The sequence below is a fragment of the Danio rerio genome, chromosome 22, assembly GCF_052040795.2.
Source record: "Danio rerio strain M-AB ecotype USA chromosome 22, GRCz13ab, whole genome shotgun sequence".
Taxonomy (NCBI): Eukaryota; Metazoa; Chordata; class Actinopteri; order Cypriniformes; family Danionidae; genus Danio; species Danio rerio.
This window is the reverse complement of record NC_141042.1, coordinates 305,001-330,000: the sequence shown is the minus strand read 5'-3', so window position 1 is coordinate 330,000 and position 25,000 is coordinate 305,001. Positions and strand designations below refer to the sequence as shown.

Genomic DNA, 25,000 nt, shown 5'->3' with positions numbered 1-25,000 from the left:
AATGCTTGACGATAGTAAATGTGACGTAAATCTTTCTTGATACATAAATGGTTAAAGAATCAAGCTGCTACTGCTGCAAAATGAAATGAGTAACGTGTGTCGTGTGAAAGCTGACAGAATCTGGGTTATTGAGGAGCAGTTTTACTCTACAACAGCAGCTTTGGCTGGAGCAGCGACATTATTTCCCAGATATGATGTATTATGGTTATTAGTGGTGGATGCAGACGCCTGCTGGATTATTACAGAACAGCTAACGCGTCTGTTATTATGAGAAAAAAACAACAGAACCGGGTTTAAACGGAGAAACTTCACTAGAAACAGAATTACTCCAATAAACACCTTTTTTGTAGCGGACGTCGCCCAAACGTGCGCGCTCCGAGACTGGCGTGACGTGTGTGCGTGCGCGCTCCTGAGCGGAGGGAAGATGGCGGATGTTTGGAGTGAGGAGGTTCATGAAAGCAGCTGATAAAGAGAAACACAAACACGAACGGGAGAACGGAGCGGGAGACGGAGGAACACCGGGACACACCGGAGCATACCGGACACACCGGCACACCGGACACAGGTAACGGCGCGCGGCCCCCCGCCATCCAGAGCCAGACGGGAATCAGCCGGCGGTTAGCGAGCAGCTAATGAAGAGCTGTGTGTGTGTGTGTGTGTGTGTGTGTGTGTGTGTGTGTGTGTGTGTGTGTGTGTGTGTGTGTGTGTGTATTTTTGTGTATGTGAGTTTCTGTGTCTGCATATGTGTGTTATTTTCTCTCTTCGTCTGTCTGTGTGTGTGTGTGTGTGTGTGTGTGTGTGTGTCTGTTTTTGGGTTATATCTGTCTGTGTGTGTCTTTATTTTTGTGTACGTGTGTGATTTTTCTGTGTGTGTGTTTTCTGTTTCAGTCTGTTTGTGTTTCTGTTTTGTTCTCTGTGTGTATGTGTGTTTTTCTGTCTGAGTATGTGTGTGTCTTATTTGTGTGTGTGTGTGTGTGTTTGGTTTATTTCTTTGTGTGTGTGTGTGTGTGTGTGTGTGTGTGTGTGTGTGTGTGTGTGTTTTTCTGTGTCTATATGCGTGTTACTCTCTGTGTGTGTGTGTGTGTGTGAGTTTCTGTGTCTATATGCGTGTTTCTCTCTCTGTGTGTGTGTGTGTGTGTGTGTGTGTGAGTTTCTGTGTCTATATGCGTGTTACTCTGTGTGTGTGTGTGTGTGTGTGTGTGTGTGTGTGTGAGTGTGAGTTTCTGTGTCTATATGCGTGTTACTCTGTGTGTGTGTGTGTGTGTGTGTGTGTGTGTGTGTGTGTGTGTGTGTGAACATCATTGTGATGTGTGTAATGATGGTTATGGTTGTCAGTGGTTGTTGCTATGGTTACGGTGGTTGTCAGTGTAGTGTTTGTTGTATTGTGTGTTTGCTCTTCTTCTCCTCAGTGTGGTGTGTGTTATGCCTGTGCTCATCATCATCATCTTTACAGCTGCGCTCTCACTGCACTTTCCTTGTCAAGTTTCACAGCGTTGCAGAGTTTAGTGAACTCTGACCTGTGAACTCGCATCACTAGACTGTGTGAGACTAATGGAGGATCAGAACATGAGCTGTCTGGACAGAAGTGTAAAGCATGGAGCAGGCGCTCGCTTTATTAATGTCTGATCATCGTCATCAGCATCAGAGAGCTCACTGCACTGAAACACTCATAACTCCATCTTCAACACGGCGGAGTGACCTGCTGAACACACTCCTCACGCTGTATTTACTCACACACCACACCACCGTGCGCTCATCTGCACCATCTGAGCACTTTCATTCAGCCGAGCTTCTCTGTAGAGTAAAACAGTGGAGTCAGAGCTGAGCTGGAGATGCAGACCTCTGAACACTCCCGCTCTCCCCATCACTCTCCGCTACTGTCATCTGATCATGAGAGCTGCAGCCGTGCAGATCTGACCTCTGCTGGAAAACAGCGTTCACTCACTGTGTGTGTGTGTGTGTGTGTGTGTGTGTGTGTGTGTACAGTGTACAGCACACTGTGTATAAATTCTGAGAGTTCATCTTTAAAATCCAAACATTATTGATGACTTTAAGCCTGGTTTATACTTCTGCGTCAGGTGACCGGCGTAACCCACAGCGCATGCAGCGTGGTAGCTGTGCATTTACACTTCTGCTGCTGTCTCTGTCGGTCTGCATTAACACGCTAGGTGGCAGTAAAGCCTGATTTATACTTCTGCGTCAAACACCGGCGTATGCTACGGCGCTGACGCATAGCCCTTCGCCGTGGCCATCGCCGTCACTGACGTGCACCTCTCAAAAAATGTAACTACACGTCGCAACGACGCGTAGCATAAGCTCTGTGATTGGTCGGCTTGGTAGCGCTGACGAGTCTGGGCGGGACCGAGAGGCGCGCGAATGGCGCGACGCTGCGCGAGCGATTGTTTACAAGTGTGGAGTCCCGTGAAGGAGCTCCGGATGGAAAGTTTTGTTTTGTGTTTACCTCATAGTTAAAGTTGGTGCACGTCCGCCGGTTCCTGCCTCAAAATGAGCGAGTTTGAGCCACTTGTACATCCCGGAAGTGTTCAGGAAATGCAAAAAAGTAGCGAAGAAACTTGACACAGAGAACATTTACACCTCACTGCCAACTAGCGTTTCGGAAGTGTTAATGCAGACCGGCAGAGACAGCGCGCAGAAGTATAAATGCACAGCCACGCGCGTTGCCTGCGCCGTGGGTTACGCCGGTCACCTGACGCAGAAGTATAAATCAGGCTTAAGGTGTAAATGTTCCTCTGTGTCGAGTTTCTTCACTGCTATTTTGCTTTTCCTGAACACTTCCGGGATGTACAAGTGGCTCAAACTCGCTCATTTTGAGGCAGGAACCGGCGGACGTGCAGCAACTTTAACTATGAGGTAAACACAGAACAAAACTTTCCATCAGGAGCTCCTTCACGGGACTCAATCGCTCCATCAGGCTTGCGCCATTCGCGCGGCTCTCTGTCCCGCCCAGACTTATCAGCGCTACCAAGCCAACCAATCACAGAGCTTGCGCGACGTATAGTTACATTTTTTGAGAGGTGCACGTCAGTGATGCCGACGGCCATGGCTAAGGGCTATGCGTCAGCGCTGTAGCATACGCCGACGTTTGACGCAGAAGTATAAATCAGCCTTTATTTGTCAGTTTTGCGTAATGAGGAAAAGGCTTGGCTGTCCTGATCTCTCCGTTACGCATGTAAGCGATGTAAAGCTTGTGTAAATCAAATAAAACTGCTTGAAAACATTGACGAAGGCGTGGCATTTGGGTTCGCATGGCAAATTTGACATTTGCGTGGAGGAGTTATCAAGATGTTCACGCTTTTATAGTTTCCTCTGTTGTTATTGTTATAATTGTTTTTATGATTTTCAGTATAATTATCTTTTCTTTATAGTTATAATGATCTGCACTGTAGTTATGGTTACAATCGTCGCTATAGTAATGTTTTTTGCTGCAGTTATGGTTACGATCTTCGCTATAGTAATGTTTTTTGCTGCAGTTATGGTTACGATCTTCGCTATAGTAATGTTTTTTGCTGTAGTTATGGTTATGATCTTCACTGTAGTTATGGTTACGATCTTCACTGTAGTTATGGTTACGACCTTCACTATAGTAATGTTTTTTGCTGTAGTTATGGTTACGATCTTCGCTATAGTAATGTTTTTTGCTGCAGTTATGGTTACGATCTTCGCTATAGTAATGTTTTTTGCTGTAGTTATGGTTATGATCTTCACTGTAGTTATGGTTACGATCTTCACTGTAGTTATGGTTACGATCTTCACTATAGTAATGTTTTTCGCTGTAGTTATGGTTACGATCTTTGCTGTAGTTATGCTTACAATTTTCACTGTAGTTATGGTTACGATCTTTCCTGTAGTTATGGTTACGATCTTTCCTGTAGTTATGGTTACGATCTTTCCTGTAGTTATGGTTACGATCTTTGCTGTAGTTATGGTTACGATCTTCACTGTAGTTATGGTTACGATCTTCACTGTAGTTATGGTTACGATCTTCACTGTAGTTATGGTTACGACCTTCACTATAGTAATGTTTTTTGCTGTAGTTATGGTTACGATCTTCGCTATAGTAATGTTTTTTGCTGCAGTTATGGTTACGATCTTCGCTATAGTAATGTTTTTTGCTGCAGTTATGGTTATGATCTTCACTGTAGTTATGGTTACGATCTTCACTGTAGTTATGGTTACGATCTTCACTATAGTAATGTTTTTCGCTGTAGTTATGGTTACGATCTTTGCTGTAGTTATGCTTACAATTTTCACTGTAGTTATGGTTACGATCTTTCCTGTAGTTATGGTTACGATCTTTCCTGTAGTTATGGTTACTATCTTTCCTGTAGTTATGGTTACGATCTTTGCTGTAGTTATGGTTACGATCTTCACTGTAGTTATGGTTACGATCTTTGCTGTAGTTATGGTTACGATCTTCACTGTAGTTATGGTTATGTTCTTTCCTGTAGTTATGGTTACAATCTTTCCTGTAGTTATGGTTACGATCTTTGCTGTAGTTATGGTTACGATCTTCACTGTAGTTATGGTTACGATCTTTGCTGTAGTTATGGTTACGATCTTCGCTGTAGTTATGGTTATGATCTTTACTGTAGTTATGGTTATGATCTTTCCTGTAGTTATGGTTACGATCTTCACTGTAGTTATGGTTACGATCTTCACTGTAGTTATGGTTACGATCTTCACTGTAGTTATGGTTACGATCTTCACTATAGTAATGTTTTTTGCTGCAGTTATGGTTACGATCTTCACTATAGTAATGTTTTTTGCTGTAGTTATGGTTACGATCTTTGCTGTAGTTATGCTTACGATCTTCACTGTAGTTATGGTTACGACCTTTGCTGTAGTTATGCTTACGATCTTCACTCTAATTATGGTTACGATCTTCACTATAGTAATGTTTTTCGCTGTAGTTATGGTTACGATCTTTGCTGTAGTTATGCTTACAATTTTCACTGTAGTTATGGTTACGATCTTTCCTGTAGTTATGGTTACGATCTTTCCTGTAGTTATGGTTACGATCTTTCCTGTAGTTATGGTTACGATCTTCACTGTAGTTATGGTTACGATCACTGTAGTTATGGTTATGTTCTTTCCTGTAGTTATGGTTACGATCTTTGCTGTAGTTATGGTTACGATCTTTGCTGTAGTTATGGTTACGATCTTCACTGTAGTTATGGTTATGATCTTTCCTGTAGTTATGGGTACGATCTTCACTGTAGTTATAGTTATGATCTTTGCTGTAGTTATGGTTACGATCTTCGCTGTAGTTATGGTTACGATCTTCACTGTAGTTATGGTTATGATCTTTCCTGTAGTTATGGTTACGATCTTCACTGTAGTTATGGTTACCATCTTCACTATAGTAATGTTTTTCGCTGTAGTTATAGTTATGATCTTCACTGTAGTTATGGTTACCATCTTCACTGTAGTTATGGTTACCATCTTCGCTGTAGTTATGGTTACCATCTTCACTGTAGTTATGGTTACGATCTTCACTGTAGTTATGGATGTGTTCTACATTGTTCTGATTGTGTTTCTTTGCAGGTCCACAACAGATAATGTCCCACTGTTCAGACGGGGAGGACAGCTGTGCAGTCGCCATGGAGCTGGAGGAGGGCGGAGCTGAGCTGAAGGCGGAGCACAGTATGGCCGAGCTGCCGGAGGAGGTGCTGGAGTACATCTTGTCCTTCCTGTCGCCCTATCAGGAGCACAAGACGGCCGCCCTGGTCTGCAAACAGTGGTACCGCCTCATCAAAGGTGACCCGCCCACACTTAACCATACAGCATTAGTGACACGCCCACACTTAACCATACCTGACCATACAGCATTAGTCTACTTAACCAATTACATCACCTCTCTCTCCCAGGTGTGGCACATCAGTGTTACCATGGTTTCCTGCGGGCCATTCAGGAGGGAAATATCCAGTGGGAGAGTCGCACGTACCCGTATCCTGGAACCCCGATCACACAACGCTTCTCTCACAGTCAGTGTCCACACACACACACACACACACACACACACACACTGATGGGTTATCTCCTATTCAAGGATTAAGAACAAACAATTAATGTTTTATCAGAAAATCACAACAGCTGTCAGTCATCTTAAACCCCGCCCACTCTCCTGAAACCTGCCACTCAACCCTGCCACACCCACATCTCAACCACCAATCAGCAGCTGGTAGATAAAAGCCACGCCTACCCTATGCTACTTTTCTGATTTGTGTGTGTGTGTGTGTGTGTGTGTTCTGCAGGTGCGTGTTATTACGACTCTAATCAGTCGATGTACGTGTTCGGCGGCTGCACTCAGAGCAGCTGTAACGCGGCGTTCAATGACCTGTGGCGTCTGGACCTCAACAGTAAAGAGTGGATCCGCCCGCTGGCCTCAGGTCAGTGCACTGTGTGTGTGTGTGTGTGTAACTATATATGCATAAGTGTGTGTTTGTAGATATGTATGTGTATGTGTGTGCGCTGCTCACATATCTGTGTGTGTGTGTGTGTGTGTGTTGTCAGGCTCGTACCCGTCTCCTAAAGCGGGCGCCACACTGGTGATGTACGGGGATCTGCTTGTTCTGTTCGGCGGCTGGACGAGGCCCAGTCCGTACCCGCTGCACCAGCCCGAGCGCTTCTTCGATGAGATTCACACATACTCACCCTCCAAGAACTGGTCAGACACACACACACACACACACACACACACACACACACACACACACACCACTGCACTTCTTTAACATCACACATATATATATATATACACACACACACACCTTTAGACAGTTGTGTATCGCCACCTGCTGGTCTGAAGAGGATCTTCATCAAATTAATATGTGTGTGTGTGTGTGTGTGTGTGTGTGTGTGTGTGTGTGTGTGTGTGTGTGTGTGTGTGTGTGTGTGTGTGTGTGTGTTGCGCAGGTGGAACTGTATTGTGACGACTCATGGGCCGCCGCCGATGGCCGGACACTCGTCCTCTGTGATCCGCAGCACGATGGTGGTGTTCGGCGGCTCACTGGGGGCACGGCAGATGTGAGTGTGTGTGTGTGTGTGTGTGTGTGTGTGAGAGAGGGTGTGTGTGTGGCTTTTTCTTTGTGTAAAAATGCATGCATGTCTGCTCATCACTCTCTCTCTCTGTGTGTGTGTGTGTGTGTGTGTGTGTGTGTGTGTGTGTGTGGCAGGAGTAATGAGGTGTGGGTTCTGGATCTGGAGCAGTGGACCTGGTCTAAACCAACCATCAGCGGCCCGTCACCTCACCCACGCGGAGGACAGTCTCAGGTTAAACACACACACACACAGATATATATATATATATATATACACGCACATATACACACTCACTCACACACTCACTCACTCACTCACTCACTCAGTCGGTGTGTGTTCTGTCCCGCAGATCGTGATGGATGAGGAGACGCTGCTGATTCTGGGTGGCTGTGGAGGACCGAACGCGGTGAGCACCGGCAGCTAGCGCAGATACCTGAGTGTGTGTTTACATGAGCGACAACAACACCTGTTTGTGTGTGTGTGTGTGTGTGTGTGTGTGTGTGTGTGTGTGTGTGTGTGTGTGTGTGTGTGTAGCTGCTGAAGGACGCCTGGCTCCTGCACATGAGCGACCCCTGCTGGACGTGGCAGCAGCTGCGGGTGGAGAACGAGGATCATGGAGCGCCGGAGCTCTGGTGTCATCCGGCCTGCAAGGTGAACACACACACACACACTGACATGTGTGTATATAGTTATGGCCCAGCTCCAGCATGTTTGTCTCTATACAGCAACACAATGGATCTGAAATGACCGAGATGTGCTCAACCTGCCCTCATTTCATTTCATGTCCATTGTGTTGCTGTATAGAGGCAACCATGCTGGAGCTGGGCCATCTCCAAATATTTGTGGACCTAACTATATACACACACACACACACACACACACTCTCAGACTTACTCTCTTGTGTGTGTCCTGCAGGTGGGCCAGTGTGTGGTGGTGTTCTCCCAGGCTCCATCGGGTCGGGCCCCTCTGAGCCCCAGTCTGAACTCTCGGCCGTCCCCCATCAGCTCCACCCCTGCTCCTCTGGGCCCTGACCCACCATCCCTGCGGTCCCAGTCTCCGGTGCGCAGCGGGGCGGCGGGGGCAGTGCTGGGGGCAGTGGAGGAGGCCCCGTGTGTGAACGGGCGCTGGGGAACTCTGCGGCCCCGAGCGTCAGCACGAGCGTCCTCGTCCTCATCTCCCTCGCAGGGCCCTGACAGCCCTCCTCTCCTCAACGGGGCGTCGCCGTCCCCGCGCACCAGCCCTGTGCAGCAGGCCTCGCCTCCCGCCCGGCCCCCGGGCCCTGCAGATCTCAGCTGGGACGGCTCTCCGCCGAGTGCCAATGGTCTGCACACACCACCGGGTTCCCCGCGGACGCCCCCAGGAGCCGTGTCTCCAGCAGCGCTGCGCAGGGGTTTGGAAGCCGTCAAAGCCTCATCCTCTCTGCCGTCCCCGCCGCCCGCACCGCAACCAGGCCCCTCAGCCCCCAGCGGGACCCCTCCAGCCCCTGCCAGCCCCCCACCCATCGCCCGCCGCCTCGGGCACCACCCGCCGCAGAGCCTGAACGTGGGCAAGCCGCTGTACCAGGCGCTGAGCTGTAAGCCCATGCAGATGTACCTGCTGGACGTGTCGCGGGCGCGGACGCAGGGTGTGGTGGCGTGGCGGGTGTACGGCAGCGGCGGAGCTCCCAGCGCCGTCACCGGGCCCCCCGAGACCAGCCTGCACACTGTGGTCCAGGGCCGCGGGGAGCTCATCATCTTCGGCGGACTCATGGACAAAAAGCAGAACGTCAAATACTACCCCAAAACCAACGCCTTGTACTTCGTGCGCGCCAAGAGGTAATGGAGGAGCTGCCGCGCTGCCGTACACTGACTGACCTTACACACCGACACCGGACACGCAGACACACTGCTGCTCCAACCACCGGGATGAGGGACGCTTCGTGTGTGTGTGTGTGTGTGTGTGTGTGTGTGTGTGTGTGTGTGTGTGTGTGTGTGTGTGTGTGTGTGTGTGTGTGTGTGTGTGTGTGTACTATTTTTGGTGGTTTATGAGGACACAGCTTTGTTAACTGAACACACTCACTGATATTTAACAGGGCTTCACACTCAGAGTCCCCACAGGGCTGCTGTAGGTCTGGGTGAGGACGAGGACCGCAGCATACCTGCATCATACTGTAGAACATACATGACACCTATAGTGAGTCCTCATAAACCACCAACACTAGCATGTGTGTGTGTGTGTGTGTGTGTGTGTGTGTGTGTGTGTGTGTGTGTGTGTGTGTGTGTGTGTGTGTGTGTGTGTGTGTGTGTGTGTGTGTGTGCACGAGTGTGAGATTGAGTGTGTGTGTGTGTGTGAGAGAGAGAGAGGACTCCAGAAGGGAATGTTGTCTTGTTTCTGTTGTATTTCACCCTCAGAAACGCTGATCTGACTGAAGGAAAGAAACGATTGTAGGAGGAACAGATGAAATGGACCTTTTTTATCGCTCTTTCAGCCTGCATTGTTTACATTAAACGTGTGTGTGTGTGTGCGTGTGTGCGTGTGTGTGTGTGTGTGGAGGGAATGAGACTGTGGATTGTAAACAGAAATAAAGTTCTCCATGTCTTGATTCTCTGAGATGCTGTGGTGTGTGTGTTTCTCATCGCTCCTGTAGCTGCTGCTCTCTGCTGTCACACAGACGGATGGAGGACAGCCCTGTGTGAGGGCCCAGATCACAACACACACTCTTTCAAGAGTTCCCCCTCAGCTGATGATTGATTATAGAGTGTGTTTGGCATGCTGTCCCGGGAGAGAGCCCTGAGCTCATAATATCCTCGAGCCCGGGGCTCCCTCCCGTTTGCAGGGCAGGGGGAGTTTGAGCTGTGGTAGATGTGGAGAACTCCCCTGCTGTAGTAGCTGATGAACAGATAGTGATCACTCTTAACAGATAACCACTGACTAGCAGCATGTCTATGTGCTGATGTGGATTAGTCAGTTAAATTAAGCTGCATGTTTTTGGACGGTGGGAGGAAACGGGGGAACCCGGGGGAAACACACGTGAGCACGGGGAGAACGAGTAAACTCTGCACAGAAACGTTGGCTGTCTTGTTAAAGACTAGAACCAGTGACGCTCTTGCTGTGAGGCGACAGTGCTAACCACTGAGCCACCGTGCCGCCCATCTAGGATGGAGGAGGAGTGGGGGAGGAAGGGGGGATTCTTTAAAACCAAGATGGCTGTGATCTGGAGCTGAGTGTGTTTATAGTGGCTTAGGAATCGTCTGATTGGTCAATCATGAATGGGATAATGCAGCACCAGCTGTAGTCAATCATAAGCACATGATTCTCTCGACATTAGTTCCACCAATCAGAATCACAGATATTTTAGCCCCGCCCACTCCATTATGGACTCCAGTGGGAAAATGTTAAAGATATACTGAAATATTTTTGATATAGGGCAGCACAATGTCACCGGTTTCCCCCGCAGTCCAGACACATGCGATATAGGAGAACTGATCAACTAAACTGGCCGTAGTGTATGAGTGTGTACGGGTATTTTCCAGTTCTGGGTTGCAGCTGGAAGGGCATACACTATGTAAAACATAGTTGGTGGGTCATTCCACTGTGGCAACAGACTAAGCTGAAGGAAAAGGAACGAACATTGTGATATTCAGTAGTCTACATCTAAAGTGGATCAGTCTAGTTGTGCTGAGGTGAGAATGGCTGTGTGTCGGTGGTTTTAGCTGGACGTAATGAAAGATGACGCTGGTCCACTTCAGATGTTGACTACTGTATACGAGCATATTTTAGCATAAACAGTGTCTACAGATATAGCAGACATGTGAAAAGGAAACTCTGCATTGTATTTAGATCATTTCCTTGTCAATGCTTCAGGGGTTTCCTCATTCTTCAGAATATCTTCATCTGTGATCAACAGAGTCAACAATCTTGAGCTGGTCTGAAGTCAGTGGATGCAGAGTAAACAGTAGGCAGGGTGTGTGCTGTCCCTTTAAATGCTCGGTTTGTCTAGTTTTTCCAGATTTGTTAACTCGAAGTCTGCACTCATGACACTTTTCTTGCAGCTCCTTGCTTTACTGTGCTCGATGTGTCATTAACACGTGTTTTATAGCCTTTATTTAATGTAAAAATGCTAATGAACATGCTGACAGGAACCCGCGGGGGTCACGTGGTCCGGTCCTCATATCTCCATTCATCCGGTTCTGCTACACACGCTGCTCTTTAATGAACGCCAGCCTCATTACTGCTGTATTGTGTGTTTTTAACACTCAAAGCGGCGCCTAAAGCCTTTCCTTCAGCTGCACAGCACCGCAGACATTCACAGTGTGTTGTTCATCGTGTGTGTGTGTGTGTGTGTGTGTGTTCCGCTTTTCCCTCAAACATGTGAGTTTCAGATCCAGCTTCACCTTTAGCCCATATGAACTCAGGCCGCCGAGCTGAGCTGTGATTGGCTGTCCGCGGGGAGGCTGTGAGGAGCCGCGCGCTGATTGGCTGAGCGGGAGCTGTGGGCGGGGCGTGAGCTGAAGCGCTTCGTGTTTACGAGCGTGTGAATGAGAACCGGAGGCGCGCGCGGAGCCGGTAAGACACGGAGAAACATCACGACTCAATATAACCGACTAGTGCTGTTAGCGTGTTTAGAGCTGATCTGTAGAGCTGACCTGAAGAGTTGATCAACATGACAATCACGTCATAACGTTAATCAATTATGCAGATGTGGCACAGCGCAGTGTCAGCATCTCCACTTACTGATAAAGCTGAGTGTGTGTGTGTGTGTGTGTGTGTTGATTATGATTCATGATCATGAGTCTTCATCTGCTGGCTGAGGCTGTTCTAGATGTGCAGTGCTCTGCTGATGAGCTCCACGTGTCCGCTCAGTTTCAGTGTTGTTGTTGTTGTGTTGTGTAGTTGTTGTTGTTGTTGTGTAGTTGTTGTTGTTGTTGTTGTGTTGTTGTTGTTGTGTTGTGTAGTTAGCTCTGCTTTAGTTTGTTTTGTGAACGCGTGTTTGTGTTCAGGTTCAGTAACTGTACTTGATCAGAGTTTAACAGCGCTCCTACACTCTTGCGCAAAGCTCTGAGTGGATCAATAGTGTGAGCGAACACTGAAGTGCTGCTCATGAGTTGAGGCGGTGGTCTTCCTCTCATCATCCTCTATATGCAGGTAAACTTCGCTAGTCTGCAGTTTTGTCAAATGAGAAGATTCACCGCGCTGTGTGTTTATAACTCTGCTTCACTGTGTCGCCATCTACTGGTGCCTCTGCTGAACAGCTGCAGATCAGAGTTATTCACTTTGATATGATTATTAATACTTCAGTTTCATTTATTTACATTTATATTTATTGATTTCTACAGATGATTGTTGTCGTTTTTATCGATAATTGTGTTTGTTATGGAAAGTGTAAGCTGATCTTGGTTTTCATTCATTCATTTTCTTTTTGGCTTAGTCCCTTTATTAATCAGGGGTCACCACAGCGGAATGAACCGCCAACTATTCCAGCATTTGTTATACACAGTGAAATGACCCGCCATCTATTCCAGCGTTTGTTTTACACTGTGGAATGACCCGCCAACTATTCCAGCGTTTGTTATACACAGCGGAATGAACTGCCAACTATTCCAGCATATGTTTTACACAGCGGAATGAACCGCCAACTATTCCAGCATATGTTTTACACAGCGGAATGAACCGCCAACTATTCCAGCATATGTTATACACAGTGGAATGAACCGCCTGGTCTTGGTTTAGGTGTACTAATGTGAGTGGTCTTCTGTTTTGCAGGTGATGATGAAGATGAGTGGATCTTCCTCTTCAGTGGATGTCAGTAATGTCTGCAGAGGAAGTGTTGAACACGTGATGCACTGCTGAAAACACACGAGTGTGTGTGTGTGTGTGTGTGTGCTGCAGTCATGCAGCTGATGAACTCTGCATTCTCGGGTCCGTCCTCCCCGACGCCGGGCCCCTCGCCCCCCCGCCCGCCCCTGTGGCCCCCGCTGGACTTCGGGCTGGGCGCGCTGGCCTGCTGCGGCGCGTGTGTGTTCACCAACCCGCTGGAGGTGGTGAAGACGCGGCTGCAGCTGCAGGGGGAGCTGCGGGCGCGGGGCTCGTACCGCCGGCTGTACCGCGGCGTGCTGCAGGCGCTGTGGGTGGTGGGCCGCACCGACGGGCTCCGGGGCCTCCAGAAGGGGCTGACGGCGGCGCTGCTGTACCAGGGGCTGATGAACGGGCTGCGCCTTGGCTCCTACGCCCAGATGCAGGCGGCGGGGGTCACTGACGGACCCTGCTGCAGTCTGATAGCCGGAGCTGCAGCCGGAGCACTGGGGGCCTTCATCGCATCCCCCGCGTATCTGGTACAACACACTCACACACACACACTCACACACACACACACACAATACTGCAGTGATTGACAGCTCCAGCAGATGGCTCCAGTGTCAGGCAGTTCCTGGAAGTGTGTGTGCGTGTATGTGTGCATATCTGTGTGTGTGTATTTTTATTGAAGTCTCTGCAGGTGTGTGTGTCTGTCTGTGTATGTGTGTGTGTGTGTGTGTGTGTGTATGTGTGTGTTGCTCTCTCCCCCTGAGTGCTGACAGCAGAGCAGCCGGACTCGGGCTCAGATATCAGACCGCAGAGGAAGCGCAGGATCAGTGTTTACGACACACACACACACACACACACACACACACACACACACACTCTCGGTGTGTATGGATGTTTACGTGTTCTGCTTTGCTGTGGTCAGGTGAAGACGCACCTGCAGGCGCAGACAGTGGCGGCCATCGCTGTTGGACACCAGCACAACCATCAGGTACACACACACACACACACACACACACACACACACACACACAGCGACACTGCAGCCAATCAGTGTCAAGCACACAGTCATGTGACACAGTTGAACTCTGCAGGATCAGCCAATCAGAGATCAGAGAGTGTTATGACATCATCACTGCTGCCTCAGACAGGTGTTACAGATGCTCCTGGTGCTGAAGGTGTGTGTGTGTGTGTGTTCAGGGCATGTCGAGTGCGCTGGTCTCCATCTACCGGCGTGAAGGTGTGTGTGGTCTGTGGCGTGGGGTGAACGGGGCCGTGCCGAGGGTCATGGTGGGGTCAGCAACGCAACTGGCCACCTTCAGCTCCGCCAAGGACTGGATCACACACACACAGGTCAGCACACACACACACACACACACACACACACACACATACACCTACATCACCTCACACCATGCTTCATCTCATCACTGTCACTGTGTGTGTGTGTGTGTGTGTGTGTGTGTGCGCAGTGGTTCAGTCCGCTCAGCTCCCTCAACACTCTCTGTGCCGCTGTGATGAGCGGTGTGGCCGTGAGCATCATCATGACTCCGTTTGACGTCATCAGCACACGACTCTACAACCAGCCTGTGGACCAGTTTAAACAGGTAACACACACACACACACACACACACACACACACACACACACACACACACACCGTCAGCGGGATGGTTGTACACAGAATACTGCTTGTCAAAGAATACAGCGCTGTGATAGAGCCGCTCTTCTGCATTACAGCAGCTCATAGTCTGGGTCTGGGGGTCTCCAGCTGCTTCAGTACAGGATTGACTCTCTCACTGGGGTTTTCCCATGATGTATTTTCAGTGCAGCATTCACTTCACTGACTCCATCATCTTACATCAAACACCTTACACCCTATTCCAAACACCATAAGGCAACTCCGAACACCTTGCACTGTAATCCAGACACCTTGCACCGTACGGCAAACACCGTCAGAGCTTGTGTACAAAAGGAAAATGAAACCAAAAGTTAGCAAACATGAAAGCCATACACAAACAAACAGACAATCATATACAAACGCAATACAAACAAACATATGAAACATGACGTGTCAGTAACGTGTTCTCCAATCAAACCAGAAACCTTTAGTCCGTAGCAGACCGCACAGCTGAGACGCCGTGATCATGTGCGATCCTTCTGTGTCCGTCTATATCCATGATGGTAATTAATTCATAATAAAAGACTTCATAACACAAATACCATAAATATCAAATATACAGATAATAAAGAAAAGAGAGAAAAAAACTATATAGACAATATAAACATATTGCAGAAAAACACACAATAACATCAACACCATCTCAAAGTTATTAACACACTAGTGTCAGGCTCATCTGCAGGATCTGAGTATATCTGAATATAGGAGCTGTTATAATGCACACTATGAGCTGTTATAATGCGCACTATGAGCTGTTATAATGCACACTATGAGCTGTTATAATGCACACTATGAGCTGTTATAATGCACTATGAGCTGTTATAATGCACACTATGAGCTGTTATAATGCACTATGAGCTGTTATAATGCGCACTATGAGCTGTTATAATGCACACTATGAGCTGTTATAATGCACACTATGAGCTGTTATAATGCACACTATGAGCTGTTATAATGCGCACTATGAGCTGTTATAATGCACACTATGAGCTGTTATAATGCACACTATGAGCTGTTATAATGCACACTATGAGCTGTTATAATGCACACTATGAGCTGTTATAATGCGCACTATGAGCTGTTATAATGCACACTATGAGCTGTTATAATGCACACTATGAGCTGTTATAATGCACACTATGAGCTGTTATAATGCACACTATGAGCTGTTATAATGCACTATGAGCTGTTATAATGCACACTATGAGCTGTTATAATGCACACTATGAGCTGTTATAATGCACACTATGAGCTGTTATAATGCGCACTATGAGCTGTTATAATGCACACTATGAGCTGTTATAATGCACACTATGAGCTGTTATAATGCACACTATGAGCTGTTATAATGCGCACTATGAGCTGTTATAATGCGCACTATGAGCTGTTATAATGCACACTATGAGCTGTTATAATGCACACTATGAGCTGTTATAATGCACTATGAGCTGTTATAATGCACTATGAGCTGTTATAATGCACACTATGAGCTGTTATAATGCACTATGAGCTGTTATAATGCACACTATGAGCTGTTATAATGCACACTATGAGCTGTTTTAATGCGCACTATGAGCTGTTATAATGCACACTATGAGCTGTTATAATGCACACTATGAGCTGTTATAATGCGCACTATGAGCTGTTATAATGCACACTATGAGCTGTTATAATGCACACTATGAGCTGTTATAATGCACACTATGAGCTGTTATAATGCACACTATGAGCTGTTATAATGCGCACTATGAGCTGTTATAATGCACACTATGAGCTGTTATAATGCACACTATGAGCTGTTATAATGCACACTATGAGCTGTTATAATGCACACTATGAGCTGTTATAATGCACTATGAGCTGTTATAATGCACACTATGAGCTGTTATAATGCACACTATGAGCTGTTATAATGCACACTATGAGCTGTTATAATGCGCACTATGAGCTGTTATAATGCACACTATGAGCTGTTATAATGCACACTATGAGCTGTTATAATGCACACTATGAGCTGTTATAATGCGCACTATGAGCTGTTATAATGCGCACTATGAGCTGTTATAATGCACACTATGAGCTGTTATAATGCACACTATGAGCTGTTATAATGCACTATGAGCTGTTATAATGCACTATGAGCTGTTATAATGCACACTATGAGCTGTTATAATGCACTATGAGCTGTTATAATGCACACTATGAGCTGTTATAATGCACACTATGAGCTGTTTTAATGCGCACTATGAGCTGTTATAATGCACACTATGAGCTGTTATAATGCACACTATGAGCTGTTATAATGCACACAATGAGCTGTTATAATGCGCACTATGAGCTGTTATAATGCACACTATGAGCTGTTATAATGCACTATGAGCTGTTATAATGCACTATGAGCTGTTATAATGCACACTATGAGCTGTTATAATGCACACTATGAGCTGTTATAATGCGCACTATGAGCTGTTATAATGCGCACTATGAGCTGTTATAATGCACACTATGAGCTGTCATAATGCACACTATGAGCTGTCATAATGCACACTATGAGCTGTTATAATGCACACTATGAGCTGTTATAATGCACTATGAGCTGTTATAATGCACACTATGAGCTGTTATAATGCACACTATGAGCTGTTATAATGCACACTATGAGCTGTTATAATGCGCACTATGAGCTGTTATAATGCACACTATGAGCTGTTATAATGCACACTATGAGCTGTTATAATGCGCACTATGAGCTGTTATAATGCGCACTATGAGCTGTTATAATGCACACTATGAGCTGTCATAATGCACACTATGAGCTGTCATAATGCACACTATGAGCTGTTATAATGCACACTATGAGCTGTTATAATGCACTATGAGCTGTTATAATGCACTATGAGCTGTTATAATGCACACTATGAGCTGTTATAATGCACACTATGAGCTGTTATAATGCACACTATGAGCTGTTATAATGCACACTATGAGCTGTTATAATGCACACTATGAGCTGTTATAATGCACTATGAGCTGTTATAATGCACTATGAGCTGTTATAATGCACACAATGAGCTGTTATAATGCGCACTATGAGCTGTTATAATGCACACTATGAGCTGTTATAATGCACACTATGAGCTGTTATAATGCACACTATGAGCTGTTATAATGCGCACTATGAGCTGTTATAATGCGCACTATGAGCTGTTATAATGCACACTATGAGCTGTCATAATGCACACTATGAGCTGTCATAATGCACACTATGAGCTGTTATAATGCACACTATGAGCTGTTATAATGCACTATGAGCTGTTATAATGCACTATGAGCTGTTATAATGCACACTATGAGCTGTTATAATGCACACTATGAGCTGTTATAATGCGCACTATGAGCTGTTATAATGCGCACTATGAGCTGTTATAATGCACACTATGAGCTGTCATAATGCACACTATGAGCTGTCATAATGCACACTATGAGCTGTTATAATGCACACTATGAGCTGTTATAATGCACTATGAGCTGTTATAATGCACTATGAGCTGTTATAATGCACACTATGAGCTGTTATAATGCACACTATGAGCTGTTATAATGCACACTATGAGCTGTTATAATGCGCACTATGAGCTGTTATAATGCACACTATGAGCTGTTATAATGCACACTATGAGCTGTTATAATGCGCACTATGAGCTGTTATAATGCGCACTATGAGCTGTTATAATGCACACTATGAGCTGTCATAATGCACACTATGAGCTGTCATAATGCACACTATGAGCTGTTATAATGCACTATGAGCTGTTATAATGCACACTATGAGCTGTTATAATGCACTATGAGCTGTTATAATGCACACTATGAGCTGTTATAATGCACACTATGAGCTGTTATAATGCACACTATGAGCTGTTATAATGCGCACTATGAGCTGTTATAATGCACACTATGAGCTGTTATAATGCACACTATGAGCTGTTATAATGCGCACTATGAGCTGTTATAATGCGCACTATGAGCTGTTATAATGCACACTATGAGCTGTCATAATGCACACTATGAGCTGTCATAATGCACACTATGAGCTGTTATAATGCACACTATGAGCTGTTATAATGCACTATGAGCTGTTATAATGCACTATGAGCTGTTATAATGCACACTATGAGCTGTTATAATGCACACTATGAGCTGTTATAATGCACACTATGAGCTGTTATAATGCACTATGAGCTGTTATAATGCACTATGAGCTGTTATAATGCACTGTGAGCTTTCCTCATGTGTGTGTGTGTGTGTGCTCCTCAGGGCCGCCTCTACTGCGGGTTCGTGGACTGTCTGCTGAAGGTGTGTGCGGCTGAAGGTGTTCTGGGTCTCTATAAGGGCATGACGCCGGTGTTTGTGCGTCTGGCTCCACACACCACTCTCAGCATGCTGCTGTGGGACGTCCTGCGACAGCGCGCACTGCCATACACACACTGATCTACCCACAATGCACCTGGAAGGAGCGTTGTCCCTCATCGCCTTCTCTACAGACTCTTTACATTTAATCGTGTGTGTGTGTGTGTGTGTGTGTGTGTGTGTGTGTGTGTGTGTGTGTGTGTGTGTGTGTGTTTTGAGGGTGCAGTATGTAATAAACTCTGAGGTGTGTAAGTGTTGTTGTTGTTGTTGTTGTTGGTGTTTTCACTAAGGCTTCATTAATTGTAATCGTGTCTGTTTAATTGAGTCTTCAGCTCTGCTCTTCAAAGCAAAACACAGAGCTGTTAATAATAATAATAATAATAAAATTCCTTCCATTTACACAGCTCTTTCTGGAGACTCAGAGCGCTTTACACATTGGGGGAAACTCCTCATCCTGCACCAGTGTGTGCAGCATGACACAGCGGCAGCCATATTGCGCCAGACCACACAGCAGCTGATTGGTGGACAGGAGACCGGGTGATGATGATATGGCCAGTGTTGAGCCAGCTACTTGAAGAATGAAGTGAGCTAAGCTATTAGCTACTCTACTTATAATGTAGCTTAACTACACTAAAAACTACCCCTGAGAAATGTAGCAAGCTAAGCTAAAAGCTGCATGGTGTAAGAGTCTAATCGATCATGTTTGCGTTTGTTTTTTTGTCATTTTAACCACAGAAGGCTCACACACTCCAACAGCAGATACTGACACTGCTGTAGTGCTGATTTAGTGGTGTTTGAGGCTCCTACATCATGTCCACTACAGACTTCAGGAACAGTCAGAGTCAGATTACAGTCAGAGATGGGCGCTAGTGGGCGGGGCTTTCCCCCTCTGATGACACGTACAGCGGGAGAATGTCAATCACAATCACAGAGCTTCTGCATTCATCAAGTCTGATTAGAACAAACACAGTAAACTCATATTGATCATCAGAGATGCTGGAGACACACACACACACACACACACACACATTCTCCTGGCCAGCTCATATTAGATCACAGCCTTCGTGAGGGAAGCGGGCGCTTCTACAGATGACTTCTTCACTTGAGCTGTAGTCTTGTACAGCGTGTCAGATTGATCAGCATGTTACGCTTGTAAAATGATGACTATTGCACAACCAACAGGATGAACTCATCGCTCTCTCTCTCTGTGTGTGTGTGTGTGTGTGTGTGTGTTTTCTCCATGGGTCCTCTTGTGATAGAGGCCTGTGAGTGGAGGATGATGTCATGGCCCCTCCCCATGTCTGTGACATCACTGGCACATTCCTCAGCCCCTCCCCCTCCCGCTGCTCCTCCTCCAGATTCCTGCAGGACGGAGGTCACACCGGAGTCTCCATCAGGCTGTTACTCGGCTGTTCTCCTCTCCACACACTCCTGCTGCAGCTCCAGCACAGCCCATCACCCTGCAGTCCAGCTCATGCTCACTGTGTCAGTAACTCAACAAGCCGTTACTTTAGCTGCTGTGTACTACACAATTGTTATTTGAGACGCTCGGAGAGTTCGAGTGGCTTTTAGACCTTAAAGTTTCATCTGCAGCTTCTGCTGTTCATACAGGGAGGATACACACTGCACACCGCTCAGACTGACCTCACAGGGGCTGTAGTGTGTGTGTGTGTGTGTGTGTGTGTGTGTGTGTGTGTGTGTGTGTGTGTGTGTGTGTGTGTGTGTGTGTGTGTGTGTGTGTGTGTGGAGTTGTTGGTTGTAGTTTGTGTGTTAGTTGTTGTCTGTGTTTTGGTGTAGTCTGTGATAGTGTGTGTGTGTGTGTGTGTGTGTGTCTGTGTGTGTGTGTGTGTGTGTGTGTGTTTGGTTGTAGTTTCTGATTGGCATGTGTGTTTGGCTGTAGTTTGTGTGTTGATTGTTTGGTGTGTTGGGTTGTAGTTGGTGTGTTGGTTGTAGTTTGTGTGTTGATTGTTTGGTGTGTTGGGTTGTAGTTGGTGTGTTGGTTGTAGTTTGTGTGTTGATTGTTTGGTGTGTTGGGTTGTAGTTTGTGTGTTGGGTTGTAGTTTGTGTGTTGGTTGTTTGGTGTGTTGGTTGTAGTTTGTGTGTTGGGTTGTAGTTAGTGTGTTGGGTTGTAGTTTGTGTGTTGGTTGTTTGGTGTGTTGGTTGTAGTTTGTGTGTTGGGTTGTAGTTTGTGTGTTGGTTGTAGTTGGTGTGTTGGTTGTAGTTTGTGTGTTGGGTTGTAGTTTTTGTGTTGGGTTGTAGTTTGTGTGTTGGTTGTTTGGTGTGTTGGTTGTAGTTTGTGTGTTGGTTGTAGTTTGTGTGTTGGGTTGAAGTTTGTGTGTTGGGTTGTAGTTGGTGTGTTGGTTGTAGTTTGTGTGTTGGTTGTTTGGTGTGTTGGGGTTGTAGTTAGTGTGTTGGGTTGTAGTTTGTGTGTTGGGTTGTAGTTGGTGTGTTGGGTTGTAGTTGGTGTGTTGGTTGTAGTTTGTGTGTTGGTTGTAGTTTGTGTGTTGGGTTGTAGTTAGTGTGTTGGGTTGTAGTTGGTGAGTTGGGTTGTAGTTTGTGTGTTGGGTTGTAGTTGGTGTGTTGGTTGTAGTTTGTGTGTTGGGTGTAGTTTGTGTGTTGGGTTGTAGTTTTTGTGTTGGTTGTAGTTTGTGTGTTGGTTGTTTGGTGTGTTGGTTGTAGTTTGTGTGTTGGTTGTAGTTTGTGTGTTGGGTTGAAGTTTGTGTGTTGGGTTGTAGTTGGTGTGTTGGTTGTAGTTTGTGTGTTGGTTGTAGTTTGTGTGTTGGGTTGTAGTTAGTGTGTTGGGTTGTAGTTTGTGTGTTGGGTTGTAGTTGGTGTGTTGGGTTGTAGTTGGTGTGTTGGGTTGTAGTTTGTGAGTTGGTTGTAGTTTGTGTGTTGGTTGTAGTTTGTGTGTTGGTTGTAGTTTGTGTGTTGGGTTGTAGTTAGTGTGTTGGGTTGTAGTTTGTGTGTTGGGTTGTAGTTGGTGTGTTGGTTGTAGTTTGTGTGTTGGGTTGTAGTTTGTGTGTTGGGTTGTAGTTTGTGTGTTGGTTGTTTGGTGTGTTGGGTTGTAGTTTGTGTGTTGGTTGTTTGGTGTGTTGGGTTGTAGTTTGTGTGTTGGGTTGTAGTTTGTGTGTTGGGTTGTAGTTTGTGTGTTGGTTGTTTGGTGTGTTGGGTTGTAGTTTGTGTGTTGGTTGTTTGGTGTGTTGGGTTGTAGTTTGTGTGTTGGTTGTAGTTTGTGTGTTGGTTGTTTGGTGTGTTGGGTTGTAGTTTGTGTGTTGGGTTGTAGTTAGTGTGTTGGGTTGTAGTTTGTGTGTTGGGTTGTAGTTTGTGTGTTGGGTTGTAGTTGGTGTGTTGGTTGTAGTTTGTGTGTTGGTTGTTTGGTGTGTTGGGTTGTAGTTTGTGTGTTGGGTTGTAGTTGGTGTGTTGGGTTGTAGTTTGTGTGTTGGTTGTAGTTTGTGTGTTGGTTGTAGTTTGTGTGTTGGTTGTTTGGTGTGTTGGGTTGTAGTTTGTGTGTTGGGTTGTAGTTTGTGTGTTGGGTTGTAGTTGGTGTGTTGGTTGTAGTTTGTGTGTTGGTTGTTTGGTGTGTTGGGTTGTAGTTTGTGTGTTGGTTGTAGTTTGTGTGTTGGTTGTAGTTGGTGTGTTGGTTGTAGTTTGTGTGTTGGTTGTAGTTTGTGTGTTGGGTTGTAGTTTGTGTGTTGGGTTGTAGTTTGTGTGTTGGTTGTAGTTGGTGTGTTGGTTGTAGTTTGTGTGTTGGTTGTAGTTTGTGTGTTGGGTTGTAGTTGGTGTGTTGGGTTGTAGTTGGTGTGTTGGGTGTAGTTTGTGTGTTGGTTGTTTGGCGTGTTGGGTTGTAGTTTGTGTGTTGGTTGTAGTTTGTGTGTTGGGTTGTAGTTTGTGTGTTGGTTGTAGTTGGTGTGTTGGTTGTAGTTGGTGTGTTGGTTGTAGTTTGTGTGTTAGTTGTAGTTTGTATGTTGGGTTGTAGTTTGTATGTTGGGTTGTAGTTTGTGTGTTGGTTGTTTGGTGTGTTGGTTGTAGTTTGTGTGTTGGTTGTTTGGTGTGTTGGGTTGTAGTTTGTGTGTTGGTTGTAGTTTGTGTGTTGGTTGTAGTTTGTGTGTTAGTTGTAGTTTGTATGTTGGGTTGTAGTTTGTGTGTTGGGTTGTAGTTTGTGTGTTGGGTTGTAGTTTGTGTGTTGGGTTGTAGTTTGTGTGTTGGGTTGTAGTTTGTGTGTTGGGTTGTAGTTTGTGTGTTGGGTTGTAGTTGTTGTGTTGGGTTGTAGTTTGTGTGTAGTTTGTGTGTTGGGTTGTAGTTGTTGTTGGTTGTTTGGTCTGTTTATAGTGTGTGTTGTTGTCAGTGACTGCAGTCGGGTCTGGGTTGAGAGTGGTGCAGTGGGGGAAGGGAAGAGAAAAGAGGGGAGTTTAACAAAACAACACTGAGCGAGAACAATGAGCCGACAGACAGACAGACGGGGAGAGAGAGAGAGAGAGAGAGAGAGAGCTGGAAAGGGCAGGTACAGTCACATCCTGCTGCCTTTGTGTGATAAAGCACAGGAAAAGTGTGTGTGTGTGTGTGTGTGTGTGTCACTGCATGCCTTTCTGTGTGTAGACATGCCTGAGTGAGTGAGTGAGTGAGTGTGTGTGTGTGTCATATTTTACTGCTCTTTGTCAGCTAGTGACTGTTTAACTCTTCACCTCTGCTGATCAGAGAGAGAGAGAGAGAGAGAGAGAGGAGGAAGAGGCGTGCCGTTCTCTCTCTCTCTCTCTCTCTCTCTCTCTCTCTCTCGTCTCCACTGATCGTGAGCACAGAGGAGTTGATCTGCTGTTCAGGTATGTTTGAGACGCTTTCGTTTCTCCTCCGCATTCATCTCTCTCTCTCTCTCTGTGTGTGTGTGTGTGTGTGTGTGTGTTCCTCTGTCAGTCCCTCTGCTGTTACCCACACGGTGTGTTTTCTCCTGTACTCCGGCTCTGATATGCGAGAATGTTTCTGTGCTGTATATCCAATAGCTGCTCAACACTGCAGTGAGTGACTGAAGCTTCAGACTTTGGTCTTGAAGACACACCTAACACACACACACACACACACACACACACACACACACACGTCTAAAACAGCCAGAGTTGAGTGTTCCTCCATGGTGCAGCAGCGGTGATGTGTTGTTGTGAGATGTCCTCAGCTGTAGTCATCGGAGCTCTGCTTACCGTGTTTCTCGTTATTTCTGCAGTATTTACAGCTCTTCTGTTCTCTTCAGTCTGCAGTGTCTGTAATTTAACCCCTCGTCTGTGTGAGAATCGTTCACTCACTTGTGAAAGAGCATTTTATTAGCGATTAACAGGCAGGATCTGTGCATCTGTATGAACTAAACCCTCCTCCATTCTCACATCTTCTCTTCCCTCAGCCAGATCTCACTTCGTGATGTAAGTATTGTGACGAAACCACCCTGTTCCTCTTTAACCTCCTGCCTAGATGAGCTCTGTCCTGTCTCCACCGGGCCGGTGAGCTCTCCTCCCTCTAAGCCTTCTGAGGGAACATCGGGCAGCAGATTAGCCGTCTGTTTCTCACCATGTCCATCCCAATTCTCCATCAAACAACACCTCCTGCTGAGAACTCCTTCCTTACAGTGAAAGTAGTATCCAAACGTCTCCCCTCTGCCCATCTCTGGACCTGATCCCCTCACACACCCTGCAGGACATGTCCCCGGCCCCAACACACATCATCAACACTTCATTTCCACTGAGACCGCACTGCTCTCGCTCACTGAAGCTCCATGAATCGCCAAAGCAGCTTCTAGTTTGTCCATTCTGCTTTTACTGGAGCTGCGTCTGGCATCGCTGGACCCCGCTCTTCTGCTTGGAGTCTGACCTCACCCGCAGATCCTTCAGAGTTGCCTGGAGAGGAATCCAGAGCTCATCAGCCGGACACTGCAGCACCTCAGGGATCTGCTCTAGGTCTCTTACTATTCTCTATTCACACCACATCAGTTCAGCTCCTCTGTGTTCCTCCAGCTCTTCTCCAGTGTAGAGTGTGTGTCAGCAGCTGAACACTGAAGTTCTGAAGCGGTGTCAGTCCAGTGTTCAGAGC

The 25,000-nt window shown here is 46.3% G+C and overlaps 5 protein-coding genes across 12 annotated transcripts in view; 3 read left to right on the top strand and 2 right to left on the bottom strand.

The window, feature by feature from the left end:
• The window catches only part of zgc:112334, a gene marked incomplete at its 3' end in the record, with an annotated part of 817,035 nt that overhangs the window by 665,845 nt on the left and 126,190 nt on the right, over positions 1-25,000 (bottom strand).
• The window catches only part of prkar2ab (protein kinase, cAMP-dependent, regulatory, type II, alpha, B), a 773,085-nt gene that overhangs the window by 665,843 nt on the left and 82,242 nt on the right, over positions 1-25,000 (bottom strand).
• Positions 416-9,651, top strand: fbxo42 (F-box protein 42). 4 transcript variants are annotated; one of them, XM_087302398.1, is made up of 11 exons: positions 416-528; positions 5,593-5,778; positions 5,889-6,005; positions 6,276-6,410; positions 6,535-6,688; positions 6,937-7,047; positions 7,197-7,293; positions 7,412-7,468; positions 7,597-7,713; positions 7,978-9,315; positions 9,395-9,651. In XM_087302398.1, exons 1-10 carry the CDS (start codon positions 432-434, stop codon positions 8,878-8,880), a joined length of 1,974 nt encoding a protein of 657 aa, XP_087158524.1. In that variant the 5' UTR covers positions 416-431; the 3' UTR covers positions 8,881-9,315; positions 9,395-9,651.
• On the top strand, positions 11,562-19,183 carry slc25a34 (solute carrier family 25 member 34). 5 transcript variants are annotated; one of them, XM_087302494.1, is made up of 7 exons: positions 11,584-11,909; positions 11,955-12,186; positions 12,805-13,373; positions 13,766-13,831; positions 14,041-14,193; positions 14,313-14,447; positions 18,839-19,183. In XM_087302494.1, the coding sequence occupies exons 3-7, from the start codon at positions 12,933-12,935 to the stop codon at positions 19,010-19,012; spliced, it is 969 nt and encodes a 322-aa protein (XP_087158620.1). In that variant the 5' UTR covers positions 11,584-11,909; positions 11,955-12,186; positions 12,805-12,932; the 3' UTR covers positions 19,013-19,183.
• fblim1 (filamin binding LIM protein 1) overlaps positions 23,659-25,000 on the top strand; it is an 8,062-nt gene continuing 6,720 nt past the window's right edge. Inside the window, 1 exon segment of the mRNA NM_001077303.2 lies at positions 23,659-23,748. The gene's annotated coding sequence lies outside the window, so the exon portion shown is untranslated.

What these genes read in the sequence shown, in the direction of transcription:
- fbxo42 (XM_087302398.1), top strand. Translation starts at nt 432, where the DNA reads ATGTTTGGAGTGAGGAGGTTCATGAAAGCAGCTGATAAAGAGAAACAC. An exon ending in GTGGTACCGCCTCATCAAAG is followed by an intron (nt 5,779 to 5,888) that starts GTGACCCGCCCA and finishes TCTCTCTCCCAG; the next exon opens with GTGTGGCACATCAGTGTTAC. An exon ending in GGTGTCATCCGGCCTGCAAG is followed by an intron (nt 7,714 to 7,977) that starts GTGAACACACAC and finishes TGTGTCCTGCAG; the next exon opens with GTGGGCCAGTGTGTGGTGGT.
- slc25a34 (XM_087302495.1), top strand. Translation starts at nt 12,933, where the DNA reads ATGCAGCTGATGAACTCTGCATTCTCGGGTCCGTCCTCCCCGACGCCG. An exon ending in GACACCAGCACAACCATCAG is followed by an intron (nt 13,832 to 14,040) that starts GTACACACACAC and finishes GTGTGTGTTCAG; the next exon opens with GGCATGTCGAGTGCGCTGGT. An exon ending in ACTGGATCACACACACACAG is followed by an intron (nt 14,194 to 14,312) that starts GTCAGCACACAC and finishes GTGTGTGCGCAG; the next exon opens with TGGTTCAGTCCGCTCAGCTC.